Below are 26,596 nucleotides of genomic sequence, written 5' to 3' on the forward strand. Positions count from 1 at the left end.
ATGAACAAATGAATGAATAGCTAAGTATAGAGATAAAAAAAGAGCTACCTGATCCAGAGAACTCTGTACTGTTCTTGGAAATATAAAATGTTTCCTAACAGCAATAGTACAGTGTAAAAAGAGATATGTCACACACTGCAGGAAATGCTGTACAGACTTAGGGAAGGAGATATCACTTCCACCAAAAGAACAATATCACGGAAAAGACTATATTTAAAGGCGCCTCAGGCCTAGGCTTGGGTCAGACCATTTGAGATGCGAGGTGGGGATTTGGCAGGACAAACAACTCCAGAAGCCCCATGAGTTAAAGGCAAGGATGTGCCTACTTGTAAGGTTCTGCAGAGGGTGCCTAAGAGATAATGTTTTCCATGGACAAACATATTGATTCTTAAGATGATGTTCTAGACAAATTTTGCTTTTATCTTTGCATCTTTATTTATGCTTTTAAGTTGATATTTTTGTTGTTTTGCAAGTGTTATATGCTCATTAACAACTTTTGGGAAGTTCAGGAAAGTATAAAGGAAAATGAAAATATTATTGTGTCTTATTCGTTCCTTTTATGGCTAATATATTTCATACTGACCCCTCACCCCCCAAAGAAAGAGAGAAACACCCATAACCTACCACCCTCATCACAACTGCACTGTGGCTAGTCCGGTTTCCTTCTGAGTCAATATGCATTTGGGAGAGAAACATACACAATGATCATGTTCCCAGTTCCAGAGCTACTTTCCTTCTACATTTCTTGCTACATTTCAGTACAAATGCAAAATGAGATGAGTAGACATTTCTAGTTGTATATGTGGAATAAGGTTTGCTGCATATAAAACAAAACCCATGTGAAGGGCAGTTTAATCATAAAACGTTGTATTTTCTCTCAAACTAAACCTAGATGTCATCTGTCCAGGACCAGGGCTGTGTCCTTCCCATTGCTCAGGATCTAGATGGCATCTGCCCAGTTTTCAGTGCCTCCCCTCACCAGCGGGTTGTACAACCGTGAATCAGCACAGACACACACTGTGCTGGCCCTGGATATGCACTGATTCCCATGGAACCAACCAGCATCTTCATTCCAGTCAGAGGGCAGAGGGAGAGAGGAAGGAGATGTTGTGCCATGCTCTCTGCAAAAGGGTCCCTATTTGCTGCTATATGATACCTCCTAGTCAGATGGCCACGCTTAGGTGCAGGGAAGACTGAGAATATACTCTTTTTTTCTGGATGTCTACCTAACAAGTACATGTTCAATGATTTGGGGAGAGTGGTGGGATGGGACTGGGACAACGAGGGGCCTCCGATTCAGCCTGCCATTGCCTCATAGCTCTGATTTCCTAGCTTTCTCATTGACAGCTTTTGTTTGATTTTTTTTTGTTTTGATTTTTCTTTCTTTAAAAAACATATATTTTTACTAGAGGCCCGGTGCACAGATTTATGCACTAGTGGGGACCCTCGGCATGGCCTGCAGGGATGGGGCTGAAACCAACAGTCTAATGCTGCCTGCTGCTCCTGCCTGCTGCTCCCACTCATCCCAGCCCCGCTCTGCCTGTTGCAGGCTCACACCCAGTCATTCCCAATTGGGAGAGGCTTGCGCTGCCACAGCAGTGCTCACCAGCTATGAGCCCTGCGTCCGGCGCCCATAGGTCAACTGAGCGGCGCTCTCACTGTGGGAGCGCACTGACTACCAGGGCCCAGCTCTTGCATTGAGCATCTGCCCCCTGGTGGTCAGAAAGCGTCATAGCAACTGGTCAACTGGTCATTCGGTTGCTTAGGCTTTTATATATGTAGATTGATTTCAGAGAGGAAAGGAGAGGGAAAGAAAGCCGGAAACATCAATGATGAGAGAGAATTACTGATTGGCTGCCTCCTGCATGACCCACATTGGGATCAAGCCCACAACCCAGGCAGCATATGCTCTGATGAGAAATTGAACCCTGACCTTCTGGATCATAGGTTGATGCTCAAGCACTGATCCATGCCAGCCAGGCATGTTTTTATTTTTCTTATTTACTGATGCTTTAGGATGATTTTCCTATTTTTCTGGGGAAAAAATAAGGTCCATTTTAAAATCAGATTTACTAGTTCTTGGATTTACTTCCAAGGCTCTTTGTCTCTCTAGATTATGGCAAAGAAACTTAGGTATAAAGTATATTGAATACGATGAAAACTGCTTCCAAATAGGAGAATAAGAACTTAATTGGTTTCAGATCAAAGACCTTTTATTCCATAGAAATGTCTTTGTCTTTTGTCTTAGAAAGTCACTCCTTTGAACAATACTACCTAGCAGCTTTAGAAATGCTTACTTTGTACAGTTATTGCAGTACACATATCTCAATTATTGCCTGTTCTATTTTTTATTCCATTTCTACCAAGTAGATTCTAGTACTCTCCCTATTTTACAAATGTGGAAAATGAAGCCCAGAAACATTAATTTTTCCCAAATCAAGCAGATTGTAACTGGCAGAGCCAGAATTCAAACCTTCTTTTTGAATCCTGCTCCTTGGAAAGAAAAGCTGTTTTAGATTTATGGAGACCTTCATGCTTTTATATTGTAACTTACTTGATACACATGAAATTGGCCCATACTCTTATGCCTCATCTAGATTTTGATATCATGAATATAACACAAAACATAAAAACAATTACCAATAATTCTCCATGAAAGTTATGTTTTTATATCATTAAATGATGCTTACTGGTTACCATTATTTATTAGAGTTATGTACACTTATTCATAGGAGAACTCTTTTCTCCCTGCTAGGAACCCAAAACTACTCTTGCTACCACTATTAGTACTACTATTACTAGTCTTACTACTTCTATATACAATTTATCGATTTACCATTTGCGAGACAACATAAATACATTGTCTAATTAGATCTGACAACAGCCCTATGTTATTTATCCTTATTTTATAGATGAGGAAACTAATATTTAAAGTAATTAACCTGTCCAAGATCTCAGGGCTAGATAAAAGCTTGGATTGCAATCTAGGCAGCCTAATGTCAATGCTCACATATCTAACCCCTCTACTGTACTGCCCTTCAGCCTGAAGCGAGCCTATGCATATGCAAATACTCAGAAAAGTTACTGAGAGCAAAGCAGAAATTTTATCCCATGATCCAACTTGAATAGTTAGATAGTCCTAAACCACACAAAATTGAGAGTGTATGCATGTACATGATGATATAAATTCATATTGGTAGATGATCAGATAGGATAGTTATGGGAATGCCATGTTAAAAGTAGGCAAGAACAAATTAGGAATATGTCACTTTTTCTGATGAATTTAACAGGCTTCATTTCCTACTCTGTGAAAGAAGAATTGGGACCAGACGATTTCTAAAGTTCTTTGGCAATGGCATCCTGTGGTAGGCTTTATAATCACTTTATTGTAAAACCATAGTCCTTCTTGGAACCCAGCATAGAATTTACATATAAAAAGATTCTAAACACATTTCCCTTATTGAATTATTGAATGAATAAAGTACAATTTTATGAGCTATTTCCATAATGGGTGATTTGTGACTTTTATTGGAGGAGGGTAGAAAGACATTCTAGCCATAACAGTTAGCATAGAGATTTTTATATTTACCCATAGCCATAATCTAAAGCACATAACTATAAGATACTTGTAGAAAAGAAATGGAAAATGGCAGCTTCATAAGAAGTTAGACATATGGCTGTTTATCCAGAAAGGTTGTCAATTCTTTTCAGTTTTGTAAGGAATTTTTATAAACCCATAAACCCACTGCTAATACTGATACCAGTAGAGTCCAGTCCCGTAGACACTAAATGTCCTTTCTTGTGAAGGGAGCTGGCCCGTATGGATGAAAGTCAGGGTAGGTTTGCCTTATTGTTTCTTTATTTCAAATAGCTCTGCCTTTTTTTCTGTCTTGCTGGTGATATCATTTTGAATGTCAGGATTCCCAAAATTAAGCACTGCCAGCTTGAACACCTTTCAGTCCTACACTGATTCCCTGATAATACAGTAATTATCCACAGCCCTTCCTCTGCACAGCTCCAACCGCCATGCTGTGTTTAGAACACAGGAGGTGTTAATGAGGGGTTGCAAGGGCATCTATTCAGATAGATGGGTGGACTCAATATTTAAAACCATTGCTATATGCCTCGCACATAAAGCTCCACTTACATGGGTCCCCTCCCCTGGAATTTAAGGCAACAGTGCAGCCTTCACCATTCCCAATGTTGCCCTTTGAGCACATTGTTCACACCAGAGACAAGCAGCTCCCCATATTTAAATTGTCTTGGTGGTGACCTCCCCCTTTACTTTCAGATACAGCAGCCAGATACTCTTTGACAAAGAACAAGACACAGTCTCCTCCTTTTCACTTCCTTCCTACTCCCTGAAGCTCATTACTCAGCTCCTGCATGTGGTTTGGTATTCAGAATCTAGTTCCTTCCCCCTGAAAACAATGTGTGCACTTTCCAAAGATGTAAGCTTCAAGAACTTAATCCTGGAGAGAAGAAAAAAAAAATAGGTTTCCAGAGCCATCTGGAGTGTTCACAGAGTCTCAGAACAAATCCCCAGAATGTCCTGATTTACTTATTTATGATCTAGGAATCAACAGGTTTAAAAGCTGTTTAAGTGATTCTAATGGCAACCAGGTTTGAGACTTGGTATTCTCAGCTAAATTTGTTGTTTCTAGGCTCATTTGGGTCAAATATGGACATAAGCAAATATTAAAATGTATTCAGATTATTGTGACCAATATATTGGATTTAGCCTAATCTACTGTAGTATAAATTGACACTCTGACACCATGGAATTAAATATATTAAACAGGTTACATTTTTACATTTCTATTCCAGGTTACATTTTTACATTTCTATTTATCATATGGAGTTAGTAGAGGTAATGGCAATTATTCTTCTAAATTGATTATTAAGAAAGAGTAACCTATTATAAAAGAATCAGTCATGGATAAACAGATGCCTAATTGTTCTGATAAAGTTTTGCAAGTGATTTTCTATGTCATTTTGAGAAAATAATTTACTTTGTTCAACCTCAGTAATCTCTGAAGATAGAGGAAAAAATAAATCCTTCATAGGAATAATGTGAAGATTAAACATTAAAAGAAAGTTGGATTTCTAAAATCTGTCAGATCATTGAAAAGTGCCTTTTTCGTTTTCTCTTGGAAATTGGACATTTTGTTACTGTGTTATGTACTGGAGCAATGCTATGAAGGGTGAGATTGTCTGAGGGATGAGAAATGATGGAAATTGAATCAAGAGGGAAAACAATAACCCCTTCAAAAACTGTGTAATAAGACACCAAAGAACAGAATAAATAAAAAAATCCTAAGGTAAAGCTCCAGTTGAAAGGACACCAATGGCAAATTTATTTTGATATTTTCATTTCAATTAACTAGACAGGTAACTAAATGGCTTGTTTTCCAAAGTCTTTTCTTTGGACCCAACCATACTAAATGACCAAAACAGAAAGATGGAGCAAAAAGGGACCTCCAATGCCCCTGATTGTTTTAATTACAGAAAAGTTAACTGCAACTCCCTCTCCTCCAATCTTTTGAGTTTGGGATCTCTGCTCGCCTGTGACAACTTCTTCCCCCAAAGCATTTAACTCCTTCAGAGCAGCTGTTTCCAGCCTTTGAATTTAGTCTTTAATGAAACCCTCTCACCTCTCCCCGATACATCCTTCTCCCACATCTTCACTCTTACACAAATATTGCTCTGACCGCTTTCTAAATGAAGATGTAGCTCTTTTGTTTCCTTTTACAATGCCTCTTAATTCTTTATAATAAATATTTACAGCATACTGGGTAGATTCCCTTGGCAATGCATTGCTTCCAAATCAGCTCTTAAAATTCTCCTCCAGCTCCAGAGGGATTCCATGTGACTTCAATTAAGGGGTGAAATTGCTTCATGTTAATCGCCCACCCTTTCATGATCTGTTATTAAGACAGTTAAATATCTTTAATGGTACATTAACTAACAGAGCCATCTAACCTTTTCACTTCTTGAAAATTACAGGGGCCAAGGAAAATGTCACTAAATTGGTAGTAATAAAAAAAATTAGTCATATTTTATTATTTGTTGATGAAAACTGATACATGATGGGCGTTCTTTATAGAATGTCATTTATGAACTTTGTTAGAAACTGGAGTTATTGCCTCCATTTGGAAAACAGAGTTTGTCAGCAGCAACAATTGCCCCACACAGTTTTCTAACCCTCTATTACAGAGCAGTATTGCCACTCAAAGACTTACACACAGTTCCCCCCATAACTACCAGAATTCTCAAATTTTAAGTGATCTTCAAGGAGCTAGCAGTAACATAAAACTAATCATCAGTAGCAGTTTATTACTTTATATTTGATTTGCATGGCTCATTGTTATTGTCAACATCCTTCCATAGCCAGTGCCGTTGGATAGTCACTAACACTCGGGAGTTGGCATGTTAAGATTAGCATCCCAATTGTAAACAGAAGGAACTGAGTTTAAGAGAAGTTCAATAACCCCCCTCTAGGTCCATACTGTAACTACAAGGCAAAACTGTGACCAAAGTTATTATCTCCATGAAACTCTGCCCAGCATCCCATGCGCTGCTGGATGAGGATTGGCTGTCGTGTGGTAATATACTGCCAGTAGTGACTTGACGACTTAACATGAGTGATTTCAGTGAAGGTAGTGGGGAGTAATTCTAACTGAAGTGGATTCAAGATGTCACAAGAGCCCAGCTGGTGTTGCTAGGTGGTTGAGCATCAAACTATAAACTAGGAGGTCATGGTTCCATTCCTGGTCAGGGCACATGCCCAGGTTGTGGGCTTGATCTCCAATAGGGGGCATGAAGGAGGCAGCTGATCAATGACTCTCATCACTGATATTTCCCTCTCCCTTCCTCTCTCTGAAATCAATAAAAAAATATTGTTTTTTAAAAAGCTATTACAGGAGGTAAGAAAGTGATATTCACTGACACTTTTGAAGAATTCTGTTCTGAAAGGGAATTAGAGAAATGGGGAACAAGAGGAAAGAAACATGGCAGTTACATAGTGGGATTGTTTTTTAAAAGTATAGATATTTTATTGATTTTTTTTTACAGAGAGGAAGGGAGAGGGATAGAGAGTTAGAAACATTGATGAGAGAGAAGCATCGATCAGCTGCCTCCTGCACACCCCCACTGGGGATGTGCCTGCAACCAAGGTACTTGCACTTGACCAGAATCGAACCTGGGACCCTTCAGTCTGCAGGCCGATGCCCCATCCAGTGAGCCAAACAAGCTAGGGCCATAGTGGGATTGTTGATTTGTTTAATGCTATTGTAAGATACTTATAGACCGATGGGAATAAAAACTGCTATTATAGGAGAGAGGGTCACTGAGTAGAGGGGATGGGAAGTGTGGGGCTAGGTTCAGATAGGAACAGACAGTGTCCACGCATGCAGCAAGTGGAAGCCAGGACATGTGTGAACAGATGTGTGCAGGCTAGTAATTTTTGTGGTGGAAATATGAAAACTTTCTCTTCTTGTCTTTTCTAAGTGTAATACAGAGTAGGGTCGTTTATTGATAAAAAGGAAGAAAGAGAGGGAATGGGAAGGTAGGAAATACAGAAAGGGAAAAGGATAGGGAGAGAAAAAAAGAAGAAAAGCAAGGGACAAAGAAACAAGGCAGGCCTGTTACCTGAGCATGAGGAGGGTTTTAGGTGCTTTTGGAAGTCTGAAAGCAAAGAGAAGGTTTGGGATAGTCACTGGGACGGATGGGAGTGGCAGTTGGCTAGACAGATGTAGTAGGATTCCAGAGTGTGCTGAGAACCCAGGCCCATGAGATTTAGGGTCAAGAGTTTAACATGAGACCAGTCAGAAAAGTTTTGTTTTTCTCTAGGCACACTAACTCTTGGACTATGAGCTCAGAACAGGAACCCTGGAATTAATTACACATTGATTTGAGTGCTGATTCCACCCTGTGTCAGTACACTACTAAGAACAAACTACTGCTTTTGTTCTTCAGGTTCCTCAATTGCCAAAGGGACCAAATAATATTAGCTGTGATTATGAGGGCAGCAGGTACCTGGCCCCTGGTTTATTATAGTTGCCTGATTAATAAATAACAGCAACCACTGAATTTAACTTTTTTTCAAACTTTTAAGAAAGGCATTATTTTAGTTTAAGCTTTCCAGGAGACATTTTTGATAACTGAAATAAAATTGATTGTTGAATATTAAAAGTTGCAAACAGGGAATATGAACTATTATAATGGCAAGGGATGCCTGCATATTCTGATAACTGCGCTTGCAACAGAGGAACCAGTGAAAGGATATAAAAAGAAATATTAAATGGAAAGCGTGCCTTGGAAACACCCATACCTAATCTTACAAAATAGGATGGATTTTATTGTTAACAAGACTTCAAAGCCCAACAATATATGTTTGGGATTTTTTCTTTCCTAATGGCACAGTCTTGCATTTAAAAATAAAGCAAAAATAGAGCAAACAGCATGTATTGTTACAAAATCCATAGTTTACGGTCTTGTTAGGTTAGTGTAACATTTTATTTGTGATACCAGGACTGCAGGATTGCTACAGACATGCGGCCCGTGCATCTCAGGCAGTTGTGAAAGTGACAACCTTTGTTGTCAAGTCACAAGGTGACTGGTGTCCACCATACAGGCGTGTTCTGCTCATGTTAACGGGTTGAACTGGGGTTTCTGCTATGTGTTAAAGTAATGCATGATGCAGACTGTTGTTAGAAACCTGCACTTGCCTTGTGTCTGCAAATGAGCAAGAATCCTCTCTCGTCAAATCTCTCTACCTCATTTTTACTCCAAAATCTGAGGTGAACCCTTTGGCTTTAATGTACTATGGATCAAGAAAAGTCAAAAGAGGAACAAAAGGAAATATCTAGGAGAAGAGGAAGAGTGGGGAGATAGAGGGGAGAGGAGTAAGAGGATGGGAAAGAAGAGGAAGACATTGAAACATATATCAGAATAGAAAAAAATATATAGGAAGGAAACTTGTTTGAAGAAAGGGTATTAAAACCCAAACAGAAATACTTCCCTTTTCAGGACATTATCTCCTGTACCCCTTATCTGAAACTATTATGATACCACATCTGCAAGAGGAACAGTGATATTTATCTCAAAAATATCCTGTGGGGTAAAAAACAAAGTATTTTTTCTACATTAAAGAGAAAAGCGGGCAAGAAGCGGGATCAAAGACAACCCTGAAGGGCCAGATGAAAGAGTGGTCACATTGTTCATCATTCAGGTATTGCATCATCAGGACAGTGACTGATCTCCAAATTTGTTGGAAAATAGTGTAAAGTGACATCAGAGAGAAACCCATTTAGAAAGTAATTCCATACCCAGTGCTAGCGTTAAATCATGCCCACTGAAAATAAAATCTGTATCAAAAACTAGCCTGCAAGGTTCTGAACGAGACAGGATTAGACAGTAGCATCCAAAGTTGCCCAAATCGGAGTATTTGTTTCCAGCCGTTGTAGCTGGTGGCACTGAATCTGAGTTTCTGTTAACAGGATTGGGAGCTGGGAGGACAAGAAAGATATGGAGTTGGATTATTTTGTTTGCTTGTTTTTTTTCACTTAATTTCAAGTCTGGAAAATAGTCCTCATCAAATGAAACTAGAATATCAGACTTCGATATCACAGCTATAGTGGCTCAGAATGCATAAAGCAGTTGGAATCAGAACATATTCAAGAACAAAGTATTTAAACAAAAAAACCTAGAAATTCCTAAAGCCATATATATATATATATTCCTTATGAAATAATAATTTGATAGAAAGTGATAGGAAAGACCTCTCTTTAAGCTTCACTGTACTATGAACTACTAGGGTTCTTTGCAATTAATAATAAGATCCTGATTATTAGGAAGAGAAAAACTTAGTCTTGCATGGGATAGGAATGCTTTGAGGAGCACAATTTCAGAGAGATAGACTTATAGAACTATTGATGATCAGAACCGAGACAATATCCTAGACATGCTTCTTAAAGGTTTCCCCAAAATGCTTGGTATTAGTACATGATTGGAAATTAATTCCATAACTTCAAATTCTAACTGGTAGCTGTTTAAAATTGTGATTAGTGTTTACTGTACAGTAAAGTATGTTATTTTCACATGTGGGATTGGTAACTCTTGATTTATCATTTGTTGTTTAGTTTTCTTAAGTGCTTAAAATAAGCTCCCTACAAAACAAAAGGATAACTCTTCTCAAAATGTCAATTAGCTTGACTGAGCGAACCCCACTTTCAATTGCAGTCAAAACTATAGTACTTGGAGTATATTAAATATTACATATATTAGATAAACAGCTTTTCTCATATGTATTAGTACCCCAGCCAGGTTTTTTCCTAAAACATAAAATTGTGTTCACAGGGCATCAGAACAACTCATGAAATTTTCAAATACTCCCAACCTTTTCCTATGGAATCCATGCAGTAAGATTCAATTTGACAGATTCTTCTTGACTAATCTGACTGGCTGTATTCATGTCATGCAAACATAGGTAGATATTTTTCTAGATAAAGAGATTGACTAAATAGATTCCCCCCTATGCACTCATATGCTTGATGGACATATTATTAACTCTGCATTTACTATCAAATTGAAGCTGATATATATCACAATCACAGTTTCAATAGTCTAGCCAGGAATTCAGGATGTCTGACACAAATTAGCCCTGTCAATCCTACCTCTCACCACGTCTCTATTTTACCCCATTCTGTAGCCAGTCGATGTTTTTCTTATACAACCAGCATTTCATCTCGTCATCTGTATTTATTAGATCATTCATCTCTCTAAACCCTCTGCATCTTTTAGGATAAATCAGATAGCTTTCTTATTTACTCCTTTCTATTTAACGCTCTGCTATGGCCCTTGGTACCCTGTGTTTTGTGCGCTCTCTCTCAGCTTTGAGCTCCTTGAGGGCAGGAGTCAAGAGGTCATTTCTTGCAGATGACACAGAATCAGGCAGATTGCCTGGTACAAAGTAAATATTCACCTGTTCATAGAATAAATGAACAAATTAATGCTTGAACAAATTGATCTTTGGATATTAGTTAGCAAAGACTAATTTAAATTTGAGAAGAGAAAAAATGAAATGTCAGTAATAGAACTAAAGTGCGGTAAGGTTAGTTAAGCTGAGTTAAAAGGGTCAGTAAATGTTTTGTGAACCAGTTAATCCTATCAAAGACATCTAAGATGCCTTTAACCAAAATAAATGCTTAGGTTGTAACAAAGAATAAAAAGTATTTATTTGAACAAGGGTTTGCAATCCGGAGGCACAGATTCAGGTAAATTTGCTCTAGAGAGGACAAAGAAAGTCAGGGTTTCTAAAAGCAAAAACCACAAGTGCAGCTGTCATTTAGGGCCTCCATGCAAATGAAGGATGTGGCTAGTTAACAGGGATTGGTTAGGTCCAATATGTAAATGAAGGATGCAAAAACTTCAAGTGCTGTTCCCATTTAGGCCCTTGATGTATATGGATGATGCTGGCTGGTGAAAGGATTGGTTCTTTTCCAAGTGAAGAATGTAGGTGATCTGGTTGCCATGGTAAGGAGGAAGTAAAATCCATAATGCAGTTTCATGGTTAGCCGAATGGTTCAAACATTCGTAAGTAGGACCTGCATAATGCAAAATCCTTTATAGCCTCCTGCCTACACTTTAGTTCCCTCTACATAAATGGCTCTATCTTGGCACTTTCCATTCACAACACTCTGCTTCTTCAAAGTCTTCATATAGAGGTCAGGTCCAATAAGGTCAGGAAGTTTTCTCAACCAACCTCCCCATCATATAGTGATTTATAGTTTTAGTTCTCATCAAAGTACTTCTCTCCAGAGAACAGCAAATTCTTCTAAGATAGCACAGCCTAATAGAAATATTATGAGCTATATTAATTATTTAAAATATTCTAGTAATTACATTTAAAAAACAAAAAAGTGATATAAATTTTAATAATAAATTCAACCCAGTATATCCAAAATATGATCATTTCAATTTATAATCAGTACTAGAGGCCCAGTGCACGAAATCGTGCACTGGGGTGAGGGAGCCTTCAGCCCAGCCTGTATCCTCTCATAGTCTAGGACCCTCAGGGGATGTCCAACTGCCTTATGCGGGGATCAGGCCTAAGCTGGCAAGCGGACATCCCTCTCGCAGTCCAGGAGCCCTTGCTCCTTACTGCCCTCCGGCTTGCTGCTTCTTACCGCTCACCTCGCTGCTCCTTAGTGTTGCTGCAGAGGCGGGAGAGGTTCCCACCACCACCGCTGTGCTTGCCAGCTGTGAGCCCGGCTGAGCGATGCTCCCCCTGTGGGAGCACGCTGACCGCCTGGGGGCAGCTACCGCATTGAGCGTCTGCCCCCCAGTGGTCAGTGCGCACCATAGTGACCAGTCATTCTGGTTGTTCTGCCCTAATGGTCACTTATGCTTTTATTATATAGATATGCCATTATTATTGAGATATTTTTGCATGTGTGTGATCTTTCAAATATAGTGTTTATATGTACAGCACATTTGAATTAGGATTAGCCGTATTTTAAGTGCTCAATGACCACATATGGCTAAATGGCTGCTGTATTAGGCAGTGTACTCTTAGGATTTTCTCAACAGCTTCTGCTATCTTCTCCCCAATGCTATACCCCTTCAATTATATCTCAACTCTCTTTCATAGTACAATCTTAAGACTAATATTTTTTACTATTTGGGAATTATTGGCTTTTCCCAGACAAATAGGACATTCCTGGCTTTAATAGTCACTTCTTTGTTTACAGCTTACACTCAGAGCATTGTTTTTAAACTGTGCATGATTTTTTAAATTATATGTAATTATTAATTGTGTTGTATAAAATGTACACAACACAAAATTTACCATTTTAAGTGTACATTTCAGTGCCATTAAGCACATTTACATTGCTCTACAGCTATTGCTACCATCCATCTCTAAAACTTTTTCATATTTCCAAACTGAAACTCTGTACCCACTAAATATTAACTTCTCATTCTCCCTTCTTCTAGCTCTTGGCCACCATTATTCTACTTTCTGTTTCTATGAATTTAAGTACTGTAGGTATCTCACTTAAATAGAATTATAAATTATTTGTCATTTTGTGTCTAGTTTATTTCACTTAGTGTAATGTCCTCAAGGTTCATACATGCTTGTGTCGGAATTGCCTTTAAGGCTGTACAGTATTTCACTGTATGTATACATCACACTTTGTTTATTCATTCATCCATTGATGGATGCTTTGTCTGATCCCATTTTTTTGGCTATTGTAAGTAATGCTGCTATGAACATGAGTATGCAAATATATGTTCATGTCTCTACTTTTCATTTGTTTTTGGTATATATCCAGAGGTAGAATTTTTGGATTATATGGTAACTCTTTAATTTTTTGAATAATCACCATATTGTTTCCCACAATGGCTGAGCATTTTATATTCCTACCAGCAATGTACAAAGGTCCCAGTTTCTTCACATATGTGCCAACACTTATTTTCTGGTTTTTTTTGTTTGTTTGTTTGTTTTTAGTTTTTATAATAGCCATCCTGCATTTGTTTTTATTAGCATTTTTGGATGACATTAGTAATAGTAGAGGTAACACCAAGTTGGATATTGATTGACATATGGGTATACTAATATTATCAGATATAAAACAGTCATTTGTACATTTATTTGATGAATGGCCTTTATGCTTTTATTAAGTTCTCTCAATTAGGCATTTTAAACCCTACATTCTTATTGTCTTGATCACTACTCACCATTTCAATTCAGGGAAGTTGCTTAATTTCTTTGATATTTACAAAAACAGGAATAAAAGTTTCTCATGGGCTTATTATAATTATCAAATGAGTTAATCAATTTAAAATGGCTTTAAAAACCTTTAAATAATAAATATATTAAAGGGATTAAAGTTGTCTTTAAGAGATTATCATTGTGGTTTTTGAGTACATCATAGTGATTTTGGTTTACATTTTGGATTTAAAGTGTACTTTATAGAACAGGCCTGGGGATATATGTGTTTTTACAGCCAATTAGGTGACAGAATACTGAAAAACTGCTTCTGACATCATGTGACTAACTTTCCAACTAAATCACTTCATTACTTCTTCCAAGTTCCCCTATGCACTAACCAATTATAAATACATGGCCATATTTAGTACATATAAATATATGCTTTAATTTTAGAGATTTTGACACTATTTATAAGAGAAATACAGGTAAGAAACTTTAAGATTCCAATAGAATCTTCCATAAGGATCTTCTGTCTTTTGTAAAAAAAAGACAAAAAATGTAATTACCACTTGCACCATCTTAAAATTACAGGATCAATTCTTTCTGAGTTAGTTTTCTCTGTACACTTTGCTACTTAGGTTAGGCCAAAGGCAATTAGTAGTTTAAGGATATTTGAGGATCCACTTAGTGCAGTAATTGAAATATTTTAAAATCCCATTTAAAAACACATATGTATGATTATATGATTTTTATCCTTTATTTTGTTAATGTGGTGTACCACGTTGATTGACTTACATATTTACATATTTTACATATCCTTATACCCTGAATAAGCCACACTCGATCATGTTATATTATCTTTTTAATGTATTATATTCTATTTGCTAGTATATTTTTAGGACTTTTGCATCTCTATCCTCAAAGATATTGGTCTGTAATTTTATTATTTTGTGTGGTCAGGTTTTAGTGCCAGGATAATGTTGGCCTCAATAGATGCAGAAAAAGTATATGACAAGGTATAATATCCATTTATGATTAAAACTCTCAATAAGATGGATACAGAAGGAAATTGCCTCAATATAATAAAAGCCATATATGACAAACCCTCAGCTAATATCATACTCAATGGTGAAAAACTGAACCTCTAAGATCAGGAACAAGACAAAGGGCCCTGCTCTAACCACTATTATTCAAGAGAGTTCAGGAAGCTCTAACCCGAGCAGTCCAGACAGGAGAAAGAAAGAAAAGACATTCAAATTAAGAATGAAGAAGTAAATTCTCTCTCTTTTTTTTTTTATATGACATGATTCTTTATATAGGAAAAACCCTAAAGACTCCATCAAAATAAAATTATTAGACAAATACAGTAATGTTGTAGAGTATATAATCAATATACAAAAACTTATAGTATTCCTATATACTAATGATATTTTAGAAAAATAAATGAAAAAATATTCCACTTGCAGGTTCAACAAAAATAATAAAATACCTAGGAATAAACTTAATAAAGCATGTGAAGGACCTACACACTGAAATCAATACATTTCTGAAAGAAATTGAAGAAGACACAAGAAATGGAAAGATAATCCGTGTTCATGAATTGGAAGAATCAACATAGTTAAAATGACCATATTACCTAAAGCAATATACAGACACTAGTGCCCTGGTGCATATTGAAAGGAAATTAATTAGTAGGTGGCCAGCGGGGCGGGACTGGGTGAGTTGATGGAACACGCCCTAGAGCCAACCTCTTGCAGTCCCTCCTCAGCCAGCCACACCTGGGGTGGTGCCACGGCTCAAAGGACATCTGCAGAGTGAGCAGGGATCCCTCCAGCATGTGGGGTCCCTCAGCCTGGCCTGTGGAAATTGGGCTGAAACTGACTCTCCAACATCCTGGGTTACGCACCCCAGAATCGTGCTCCCTCCTCTCTGGTTCTGGGTGTGTCACCTGAGAATCACCACTGCCAAGTAGATCGCAGCTCCTGAGTTGAGTGTCTGCTCCCTGGTGGTCAGTGTGCATCAGAGCTACCAGTTGGAGCGTCTGCCCCCTGGTGGTCATTACATGTCATAACTACCAGTCGGATGGTCAGACGGTCACTTAGCCTTTTATATAAATAGATAGTGCAAAAGAAACAAAAAGGCAACTGCTGAATGGGAGATGATAGGTGCAAACAAATCCAAAGAGGGGTTAGTATCCAAAATGTATAAATAACTCATAAACTCAATATCAAACAAGCAGTCCAATTAAAAAATGGGCAGAGGACCTAAACAGACATCTCTCCCAAAAAGACATACAAACAGCCAACAGATACATGGACAGCTATTAGGGAAACGCAAACCAAAACTACAATGAGATACACCAGTTATATCCACTGCCCTCCCACTTCAAACCTGTTAGAATAGTTATTATCAACAACAACACAAGTAACAACAATAAAAATGCTATTTTTCAGATTGAAAATGTGCCTAAATTCACAGAGACAGAAAGTGGCTGAATAATCATGTGGCCCCAGGCAGTGTGGCTCCCAAATTGGTCCTCTTATCCACATACAACATCTATTCAATCACAGCCACACTCTCTCAAATGCCAAGGCAAAGCCCAAGGGAAGAAGTATATTTGATTAGAATTACCATTCAGATTAGCTAAGCATTGTAGTGATGGTTCAATAAATGGAGGTACTTAGCTGTTGTTTCTAAGTCAAGGATGAAAATAACTCCAGATATTTAAGTGAAATATTCCATATGCTCTTCTACAGTCACATATCTATCTCACAACAATATAATGAATCTTATTAAATGTGTTCAATGTGCTGATCATATTTTATGAGAATAAGTATGACTTATAAAACACCATTCTTTCTGTGTAATAATCTAGCAATAGCCATGATAATTTACAGATGAATGAGCTTCAGAGCCAGTCAGAACAATGGAGGAGAAAATGAACCATTTATATAGATGTGAACTGAAATCACATGGTTGCATAATCACTTTTCCTATTGCTGAATAGCTAAGAAGCCATGGGTTGTATTCATTACCTTTGGTGAAGGAAATCTGGAGTACTTGGAAAAATTGGGGGGGTTATTTTTTCTTTTCCTTTTTTTCTGACTTCTCTCTCATTATCATTTCTTACATAGGATACTCTGAAAAAGGACAATAACTATTTCAGTTTACCACAACAGTGTCCTATATTTACAATGGGGTAAGATTAGAAGCATGTATTAAGGATTTTTTTCCTACCCAAACTTAATTGCAGACTGAGGACTAAGAAACAAAATATAGTTTTCTATTCTTTAAATGTTATACCCTTACTGTCTTCTCTAACTCTAGATGAAATTCCTGTAGTGTAGGTTCATAGGGACTGAAGTAAGGACTGAAGCCTTATCTATAAGGGAACAGGAATCACTCATATATCTGTGGTTCAAGAAGACTTAAGAGGTTGTACTCATAGAATTGGGAGAGGATCACATGTATTCATTAAATGTATTCCCCAGTTAAAACTTGTTTTTACAGTGGGAAGAAGAGCTCGTGATGAGAATTGTGAATAATAAGCTATAATTTGAGATGTTTATAGAGGCCAAATTGATGCCTACAATTATAACAAGTAATTATTGCCATTTTGCTTTCCAGTGTGTATGTACAGAGAGCCATCGCTACATGAAATTGGAGAAAAACAAGGGCGTTCGAGGAAAAGTTCTGGAACACCAACCATGAATGGAGGCAAAGTTGTGAATCAAGATTCAACATAGCTGAGAACTCTTCCCTTTGTCCCTCTCTCATCCCTTCCCTTTCCCCTTCTCCTTTACCCATTTTCTTCCAATAAATCCACCCAAGGAGAGAAAAATAAAATGGCAACACAGGACCTAGTGGCTTCCAAAATCTTCCTTTGTGTAGGACAGGAAAATTGAACCCAAGCTTTCCTGTTGCAGCGTTGTAGAAAATGCACATGCACAAAGATTAGCACACATATAAGCAAGGGGAAAATAAATAAAGACTCCACAAACATTAAAGTAAATTGTGCATTTATTACTAGAGGGCTAATTGTAATGAAGACATAACTGTAATAAAGAAGAAATAAAGTTACTACCTTAAAGAAAAGGGCTTTGTAGAATTGAACTTACAAATTGATGTAATACCCTAAATAGCTTAAGCTCTTGGTAATGCTGTGATGAGTGCATTGTTTTGATTTTGTATTTTCTTTGGGTATCTGAAATTAACACATTATCACATCCTGTTTTCAGGATGTTTTTAAACCATGATATTGAACATTTACTTATAGATTTTTAATGCCTCGAAGATATGTAATAAGGAATCACTTAACATCAGGAAAAATTTTAATATTTATTTTTGAAGTTATTATTTAAAATTGTTTTAGACAAAGGATAGTCTTCTGTTCAATCTAATGGTATTAACAAATTTAATTCCTTCATAAAAAGTTTCAGATTCTCTTAAGAGAATGTCATATTTTTATCAAAGATATTAACCTAGGATCTCATTTTTTTTAGTAGTTTAGGTAATTTTTTTTCTAAGACTGAAGTAAATTTTTGGAATTATTTGTTATTACCATGCCTGGGCAATGATGTACAATTTACATGCTCTTACTATTTGGTCTGATTTTTGACTTTGTGGACAACTTTGAGAGTATAGGTGCATGTCTAGTTGTCTTAGAGAGAATTTTTATCATCTCTTGCAGCAGGAAAGAAGGAAGAGGAATTTTACATAAGAAAATACACCCTAGGAAATCGGTCAAAGCAAATTATGTCTGCCTTTGTAACTTACCAGAGTTTTATGTATACAGCATTTTCCAAACTCTGCCATGATGTTGGGAGGCATGGCTGTGAAATTCCTAACTTACTATTTTATGAAGCAGATGGATGTATATCCTTGTTTATAAGTCGAGGTGACAATAAGTGTGTTTCCTTGGGCACTTGTAATAGACTTAATTTTTCAGGGGTTTAGAGAAACAATATGGAATTGATAGCTATGGTTTCAATAGACAGGGTTGTATGAGCAGCTTAAAGTAGTAAAAATAAAAACTCAGTGTAAGGCAAATGCATAGTTAGGAATACTGAAGTATTAGAAAATATTAAGGAAGAAATTAACATTATTCACTTGCCTTGGAAAAAAAAATAGATCTCCTTAGTCCTACAAATCAGGAATGGTGTAGAGACATCCAAATTAAAATAAAACAAAACAGAATGTTAGAAAAATGTATGCTGATTCATGGATATTATTGAGAAGACCTAGCATGTTACTTCTCCTATAATTCTACTGTCCAGCATGTATTGCTCCAAATATCACTCCCTAAAATGTATACTCTTTGAAGACACTCTAGGTCCTCACTTCAATGACCTTGCCATTGATTGCTGTATTCTTTCAAGGTCACCACAGTTTCTCTCACTCTACACAATCATTAATCTCCAATAGGGGTTCCTGTACTTCACCAAGTATTCTATTAATGTTATCAGGAGATTAGCAGAAAACAAAATGGAAGAATTTGCCTAATCAATTGCAAAGAATGAAAGTTATATATCTAGGCAAGGATTTTGAGCACAAATTTGCAAGAAATATTGTTTAACCAAAATACTTGGAAAGTAACAAATAAAGACATTGAAATTAAAGAAAAAAGGGAATGTTGGAAAAGAATGCCCTTGTAAAAAAACAAACAAACAAACACACAAACAAACAAAAACCTGGTTGTATTTCTCCTTGTCACTCTTGATTCAACTTGATTATAAATGCACCTGTCACTTTCAGGACCACACAAATCCCAAGCACAAAGCCTTATTTTCTTTAAAGACATAAAAAGAAGACTTCTATAAAATGGGTCACAGGCTCATTTAGCATGAAATGACTTATGGGGATATGTCCACACACATGTGTACACTCACCACAAACTCATCAGTAACACCATTTTCACAAAGTGTTATCAATTACTCAGATGACTTCATGACAGAATACATTTAATCCAGTTAAATATTATGAAAAATATGATAGAGGTATGAATCTCCAATAGAATTCTTCCCTGTGTTTTAAGTGGCTGTTTGTCATCTAGAGTCATTTGTTTCCTTCCTGACAGCAGTTAAGAAGCAGAGTTCTAACTCCCCAATTTCTATATTTTTTCCTCTATATCATTTAAGCAAATGTTCATCACAGTAAAATGTTTTGGATGTTAGCTTTGTCTTAGTTACAGTTAAGTTCAGAGAATAAGTCAGAAACATATTACATTATAACATGAACCTGACTGTGTTTTAGAGCACAGGTGAGCATTTGCTTTACTACTGCTTCCTTTGGGAGCACTCAAAACCTGTTATAGAAAAGGTCAGTATTCACAGTCTAGGTTTTTTTTAAAAAAATAGCAAATGTAAACATAATTATCTGGTTTTCTCCAAAAATATGAGCCAGTTTAAATAGTTTATTTTCAGGTTTACTCAAGTAAAAGAATTCTTTACCTTGATATTTTCATTATTCCAAATTCTGGGTCTCAATTCATCCCTCAATTATTCTCCTATAAGTGAAGTAAGCTTTTTTAAAAAAATTAATTCTCAGGAGAAACATGACTTCTAGCAAAGCTTTATAATTGGCTCTGTACCTATATGTTAAGACATGTTTAGCCCAAGAGTCCTTTTATAACATGTTTTGAAATCACTGGGCTTAAGAATGAGAACAAAACTTTTGAGACTCTCACAAAATAGTTTTCTGGTCAATATACCCAATTTGCTTGTTAAGCTAGAAGTTTGAGGTCTTGAAACAAAATGGTGCTTTAGCTCCATTTGCTAATTCAGAGACTTTTGTGACTCTGGAAACTGGAGGACAGCAAGCAAACCTATTCGTGATCACAGTAATAGTTTGGGTTGTGGATTTTTCATATGAATTTTATAACACATTTTTAGCCACAAAGACCTGGCCCAATAAAGAGATGTCAATTGATTAACATTGTGATGCCTTATGGACCTCCTTATAACCCAGATAGCTTTTTAGAAGAACTGTGTTGAAGACAATGACAATGCTGTAGATAGGTATTATATATAGATGGGTGAGCTTGTGGTGCCTCTAGCAAGAGATGAGAATATTAAGACAAAGTCAAAGGATCAAGAATGGCTTAACATGTATTGAAAAGTTTGAAGGTCCTAACTTAGGACCACTGATTTCTTGGTGAAGAAGCATGACTACATCAACAGTAATTTTTTTTTAAACACAGACCCAGAAATAATGAATCTATTATTGCACTTTTATGGCTTAATGTACCAGGCCCTGCTCTGAGAAAGGTTTCCATGAAGTTGCTTCATTTCATCTGCACAAGGTGAAACACATTCAAGCATAAAAAATTCCCTGCTCATTGTAATATCATAAAAAGCTGAGATTGTAAATAGCGTTTTTTAAAAATCAAAATGACATTTAAAACAGTGGATTGTTCTACAAATATATATGTGTAAATACATATGCTTCTGAAATAAGGACTTATTATATAGGATTTTTATTTGATTTGTGGTATTTAGTTATAGGTAATCAAAAATAAAGAGATTTGAATGTAAAACTTTATATATAAATGTATATTTCTAATGATAGTATAAATTGCCACTTTATAATAAAAGAAGAAACAGGTGGGAACAATAGTCAAAGCACATGCTCCTTCAGAACTTCATGATCTGAATCCCCTTTTTGATGCAGAGGCAATTATTTTTTTATTTCTAAAAAGTTATATTATAAACCTATACTTCCTGAAACAGATTCCATGATAAGTCATAGCAAATTGAAAATTTATGTTTGAGGGCAGGAAAAAGATGCTAAATGCTGATCTTTATTTTTTCAGGATTTTTTTCCTGGAGCCCAAGTTAAATATTCAATATGTAAGATCTAAAATAAGTGAAAATTGGTAATGTTCAGAGATGGCATGTTGATTTTTGGTATCAAACAGAAGCAAAAATATATTTGACATTATACTAATAGCATAAAATAATGTCATAGATTTCACCATTAGATGTTTTATTAGTTGGAAAGAATGAATTGATGCTTCATTGTCTTCGCTCCAAGCACAACCTAAAAAGACAGTGACATTCATTTCACTTAAAGTTGTTCAAAAGTCCAAAATATACTCCCATGAGTAGAATCGGTATTAGCTCCATTACAAGGTTCAATGTTGCAGTCTTAAGAAATTATTGACACTGAAATGTTTAATAAACATGTTGTATGAGAAACTGAACAAATTCATGTTTTGTTTTTGCATTAAAGCACAGACTATTCAAATTATGGCTTTTTGAGATCAGATTTGTAAAATGTTTATACATCCCAACCTTCCTAAACTAAAAAGCAATTATAATCTTGAGATGCTCATGCATGTACATAAAATACTTGCACTTTTTTTACATTAAATTTATTTGAGAAGTGTCTCTCCTTTTTTTTAATGTGTTTATCCTATAATGTCACTGAAAAAGTGCTGTGCCTTATTAAAAAATAAAAAAAAATGCCTTTATAGGTGGGGAATTAAGTAAAAAAATTTTGAACACTGCAGTCAAAAGTAAAACTTAGTTTCTAAATATGAAGTTACTGTGGTAAATCTAACACTTATCTTTTTTTAAGATTAAAAAGTAGAGCACATTCATTTATTCATAATTTACTACATACTCAGTTGAGTTTAGGGATCATACACTAAATTATAGTCTCTCCAAATCAAAAAAAGGCAGAAATATAAATAAATAATGTAATGCTAGAAAGTGTTACAAAAGGTATATTACTAAGATTTTGTTGTTGTTAATCCTCACCTGAAGATATTTTCCATTGATTTTTGGAGAGAGTGGAAGGAGAGGGGGAGAGACAGGGAGGGAGAAACATCAGTGTTAGAGAGACACATCAATTGGTTGCCTCCCAAAACTGAGATATGTGCCCTTGTCCGGAATTGAACTCTGGACCTTTTGGGTTGTGGGTAGATGCTCTATCCACTGAGCCAAACATGCCAGGGTCCTTAGATTTTTATATACAACCGATTATGCAACAAGGACACCTAGAGGGAAGACAAGGATTGAAAAAAGATTAGGTTTTACTGAGTAATAAAAGACAATAAGTAGGGGAAATATGCTGAAGAAAAGTTATGGAGACAAAAAAGGTAGGACTTGCTTAGGAAATACTTATGAATGAAACAGGAAAGAATGTTCAAATGAGGTGGTGGGAGGTAGGTGGGAAACTGAGTTGAGATTAATAAAAAGGAAAAGTTATTCAAAGTTTGGTCAATGCACTCTGGATGTGTTTGAGCCTTGTTATTTGTTAGGATGCTGGTTGCATCATAACAGAATCTCCAAAACAAATGGCCTTTATCTAGGGGTTCACAGTATTATTGCTGAGACTTAATTTTCCCATTGTTCTCTCAGCTCTGCTACATCCATTTATAATGCCTTCTCTCTTGGAGCCAGGAATTCTTTTACAAGTTGCAGACACCACATATTTATGACATCTATTTTCTTTTATAATCCCCCAGTGAACATCTCCTCAATCCTCCCAAATTGGACCTTTGGTTCATAACTGAAGAAACTACTGTAGGCAGGAATTTGAGATATGTTGACTGGTTTTAGTCATCTGGCGCCTTTACCTAGACTTATAGGTGAGAAGTATTTTTCCAAAGATACAGGTCTGCATAGATGAGCAGTGAATATTTGAATAAAATTCAGAGTGACTTATTAAGAGGAAATGAAAATGAATGATGAGTAACAAAAAAAAAACACCCCAGCAAATCTCCATAATCTATTAATGAATATAATTCCTAGAACAGCTGATTGGATAGTCAAAACACTGGCAGAGAATTTCAAAAATGTTGATGACTCAAAGCCACTTTCATAGGCCAGGAGGTATTAACAAAGGCATTGAGGATTCAATTCCTTTAGCATTATGAAATGCCTGCTATGCCAAAGGCACTGTGATGGTCACTGAGGAAGCTATAAACTGATGCAATTATAAACAAAAGTGATCCATTGGACATTAACTCAAAATATCTAGTATGGCCAATGCATATAGATGACCATCACAAAGAGGACTAGAAGATGCATTTTGGCTATTCTAAATCAGAAGTTTTTTTCATATCTACATTTTCATAAGCATAAAAACCCTGCTCACATTAGGTAATTACAAAATGTGAAGGCTCTTTGGGACCTCTGAAACCTGGGACAGCAATACATGCCATTATTGAGTCTTCTCTACAAATTATAGCATTCATTTGAACATTTTGAGTGTTGTTAAATATACTAATTTCCCAAAGCAGCCTATTCCACTTCTGGGCAATACTAGTTTTATAATGTTTTTACTTACATGAAGTAAGTTGTTCTGTAGCTTCTAACCATTGTTTTAAATTTCATCGTTAGGGCTCTCCAATGTCACTTTAATTCCCCAAGTACAAGAAAGTCTTAGATATTTGCAGATCACTGTCATTCTTTCTCACTATTCTCTTCAAATAGTTTCTGCTCATGTGAAATATTTTCAGTTATTTTAAATATTTTGTTTTTTATTCTATTTATTTTACTCACACTCTAATAACTTGGAGTGCACAATACATGATATTTCTGAAATAATCTACCTTGTCTTAAACACTTCCTCATTCTTGATATTATGTATAACAGTGTTCTATAAAATTACTTCTACTTTTTGACAACCTCATCTAAAAAAATTTTAACATTCACGTTAATTTCTATTTTTCACCTTTTCATCTCTATGAATCAAAGTAAGGCAAAGGTGTGTCAACAGGCAGATAATGATAATTCCAAACTGAGTAAGTTTGACAAACCTAACTCCAATAGACACATATTAAAAAATTTCCAGATATACTACCAAATTGCCGTTCAATGATTAATCATGAATCCTTTAGTTAACTTTGTGCTATCCTACCTAATTTTGTGTGACCCAATCAATCTGTTTTCAGCAATTAACTACAATGCATTTTCTTTTCTCAATTCACCTGGGGCGAGGTTTCAGAGGTGATCATTCTGTTATAAAGTCTTATCGTTAGAAGAGATGTGCTCTTATTGGAGACATGGTTTTACTCCATTTTAATTAATGTTTCTCCCCTCGTTACTGCTAATTTAAACTAACAATCCCTTACACACAAGAATCAGACTTCTCAGGATTATTACTTAGTTTCTCAATGACTTGTTATTTTAAATTTTACTTACTTGTTTCAATACAAGTTGGGGAAAAAGCAGGTTTACTGAAAATAATACAATAATTAATAAATAATAATATAAGAATAAGCTCTGTGTTTCACAAACAACTATAACCCTACTTTTGCCCTGCCCTGTAATTATTTCCAGATCTCTTCAAATTCCTATTCAAAGTTTGCTTCTCTGAGTCAGCTTACAGTGTTCTGGTGCACATTCACAAAAGCTCCTAAACTGGTAACACTTCTGAAGATTCGAGGACCTGAAAATGCTTTTTGCTTGCCTTTGTCTAGGAGTGACAACTGGGTGGGCATCCAACACTTGGGTGACCTTCTTTCATAAAACTCCTTTGGTTTTCTGCTGACCTCCTTTGTTTTTTTGTTTGTTTGTTTGTTTTTGTTTTTTGTGGAGGCGGTTGTTCTATTTGAAAGTAACGTGCATTCTCTGAGCAAAAGCTTTCATGATTATTTTTCTTGGGAATTTTAAATGTTATCAGTATTATGTTATTTTTGACCGCTTTTGACAAGCTGATCTCAAAGATAATATTGATTATTTAATTACTGTGCCTTGTCCCTCATATACATATTCATATATAGTCATCTGCTGCTTAAATACAAGGATACCTTCAGAGAAGTGTGTCATTGGTGATTTTGTCCTTATGTGAACACTATAGAGTGCACATGCACAACCTAGGTGGTATACAGCCCACTGTAACTGCATGTGCTCTACTTTTATAGGACTCACAGCAAAGTAGGCTTGTTCGCAGCAACTTCACCACAGAAAACGCTGAGTAATTGTAGCCTACACCTTGGTAATTGGCATTTCTTTTTGTAATGCCAGTGCCTGACAGAGCTTTGACTGCACAGACATCCACTACAATGAGGCTATTTGGAATAAACCCAGTGCCAGTCACAGGTCAAAGTAAAGAAAGAGTCAGCCACCTGCCCCCACTGAGGCCCCTCTGTTTTGGAAAACTTTATTTCAATAACTGATTTTCTGGGTTATTTGTTTATTTTCTCTTCCCACATTTTAAATTCCCACTCTTTTTTTTTTTTAATTTTCACCAATGAAAATCCTAGGCCCCCACGCTGAATCCCAATGAAAGCAGAACTCCAGGCCTATGTTGGCTCCAGCTGACTCATTCAGCTCTCTCTCCCAATTGTGTGCCCTCTGGTGTGCTTTGTATGCTCCAGGGCCTATAATAAATTCATTCATTTTTTCTTCAAAGTGTTCTAATGGTTATTGCTGAAGGCATCTTGCAATGATAATAAGAACCACAAGAGTCAGGTCCAGTTTAACATTGTCTGTGGGAGGTTCACTGGGGGCCCGGGTGGAGTGCCCCAGGTATTTTTAGCAGATGACTTTACTATCCAAAGACAGACCTGCACAAAACAGTAATACATTGCACTAACTTCTCAGGAAGGCTACAATGTCTCTAGGCCATAGGACTTTTTCAGTTCCATTATAATCTTACTAGAGGCCTGATGAATTTGTGCACATAGAAAGGAAATTAATTAGAAGAAATATTCTTGCCCTAACTGGTTTGGCTCAGTGGATAGAGCGTTGGCCTGTGGACTGAAAGGTCCCAGGTTCGATTCCAGCCAAGGGCATGTACCTTGATTACAGGCACATCCCCAGTAGGAGGTGTGCAGGAGGCAGCTGATGGATGTTCCTCTCTCATCGATGTTTCTAACTCTCTATCCCTCTCCCTTCCTCTCTGTGAAAAATCAATAAAATATATTTTTAA

At 36.4% G+C, this 26,596-nt stretch overlaps 1 protein-coding gene across 3 annotated transcripts in view; it reads left to right on the forward strand.

Annotated features, from left to right (window-relative positions):
- FGF12 (fibroblast growth factor 12) overlaps positions 1-22,101 on the forward strand; it is a 514,802-nt gene extending 492,701 nt beyond the window's left edge. For all 3 annotated transcript variants that reach the window (XM_006762004.2, XM_006762003.2, XM_015562815.1), the window contains one exon: positions 17,342-22,101. In XM_006762004.2, the coding sequence (XP_006762067.1) occupies positions 17,342-17,460 (119 nt within the window). In that variant the 3' untranslated portion in view covers positions 17,461-22,101. The remainder of the gene's footprint in view (positions 1-17,341) is intronic.
- The last annotated feature ends 4,495 nt before the right edge of the window (positions 22,102-26,596 follow it).

The sequence above is a fragment of the Myotis davidii genome, unplaced genomic scaffold (genome assembly GCF_000327345.1).
Source record: "Myotis davidii unplaced genomic scaffold, ASM32734v1 scaffold557, whole genome shotgun sequence".
NCBI lineage: Eukaryota > Metazoa > Chordata > Mammalia > Chiroptera > Vespertilionidae > Myotis > Myotis davidii.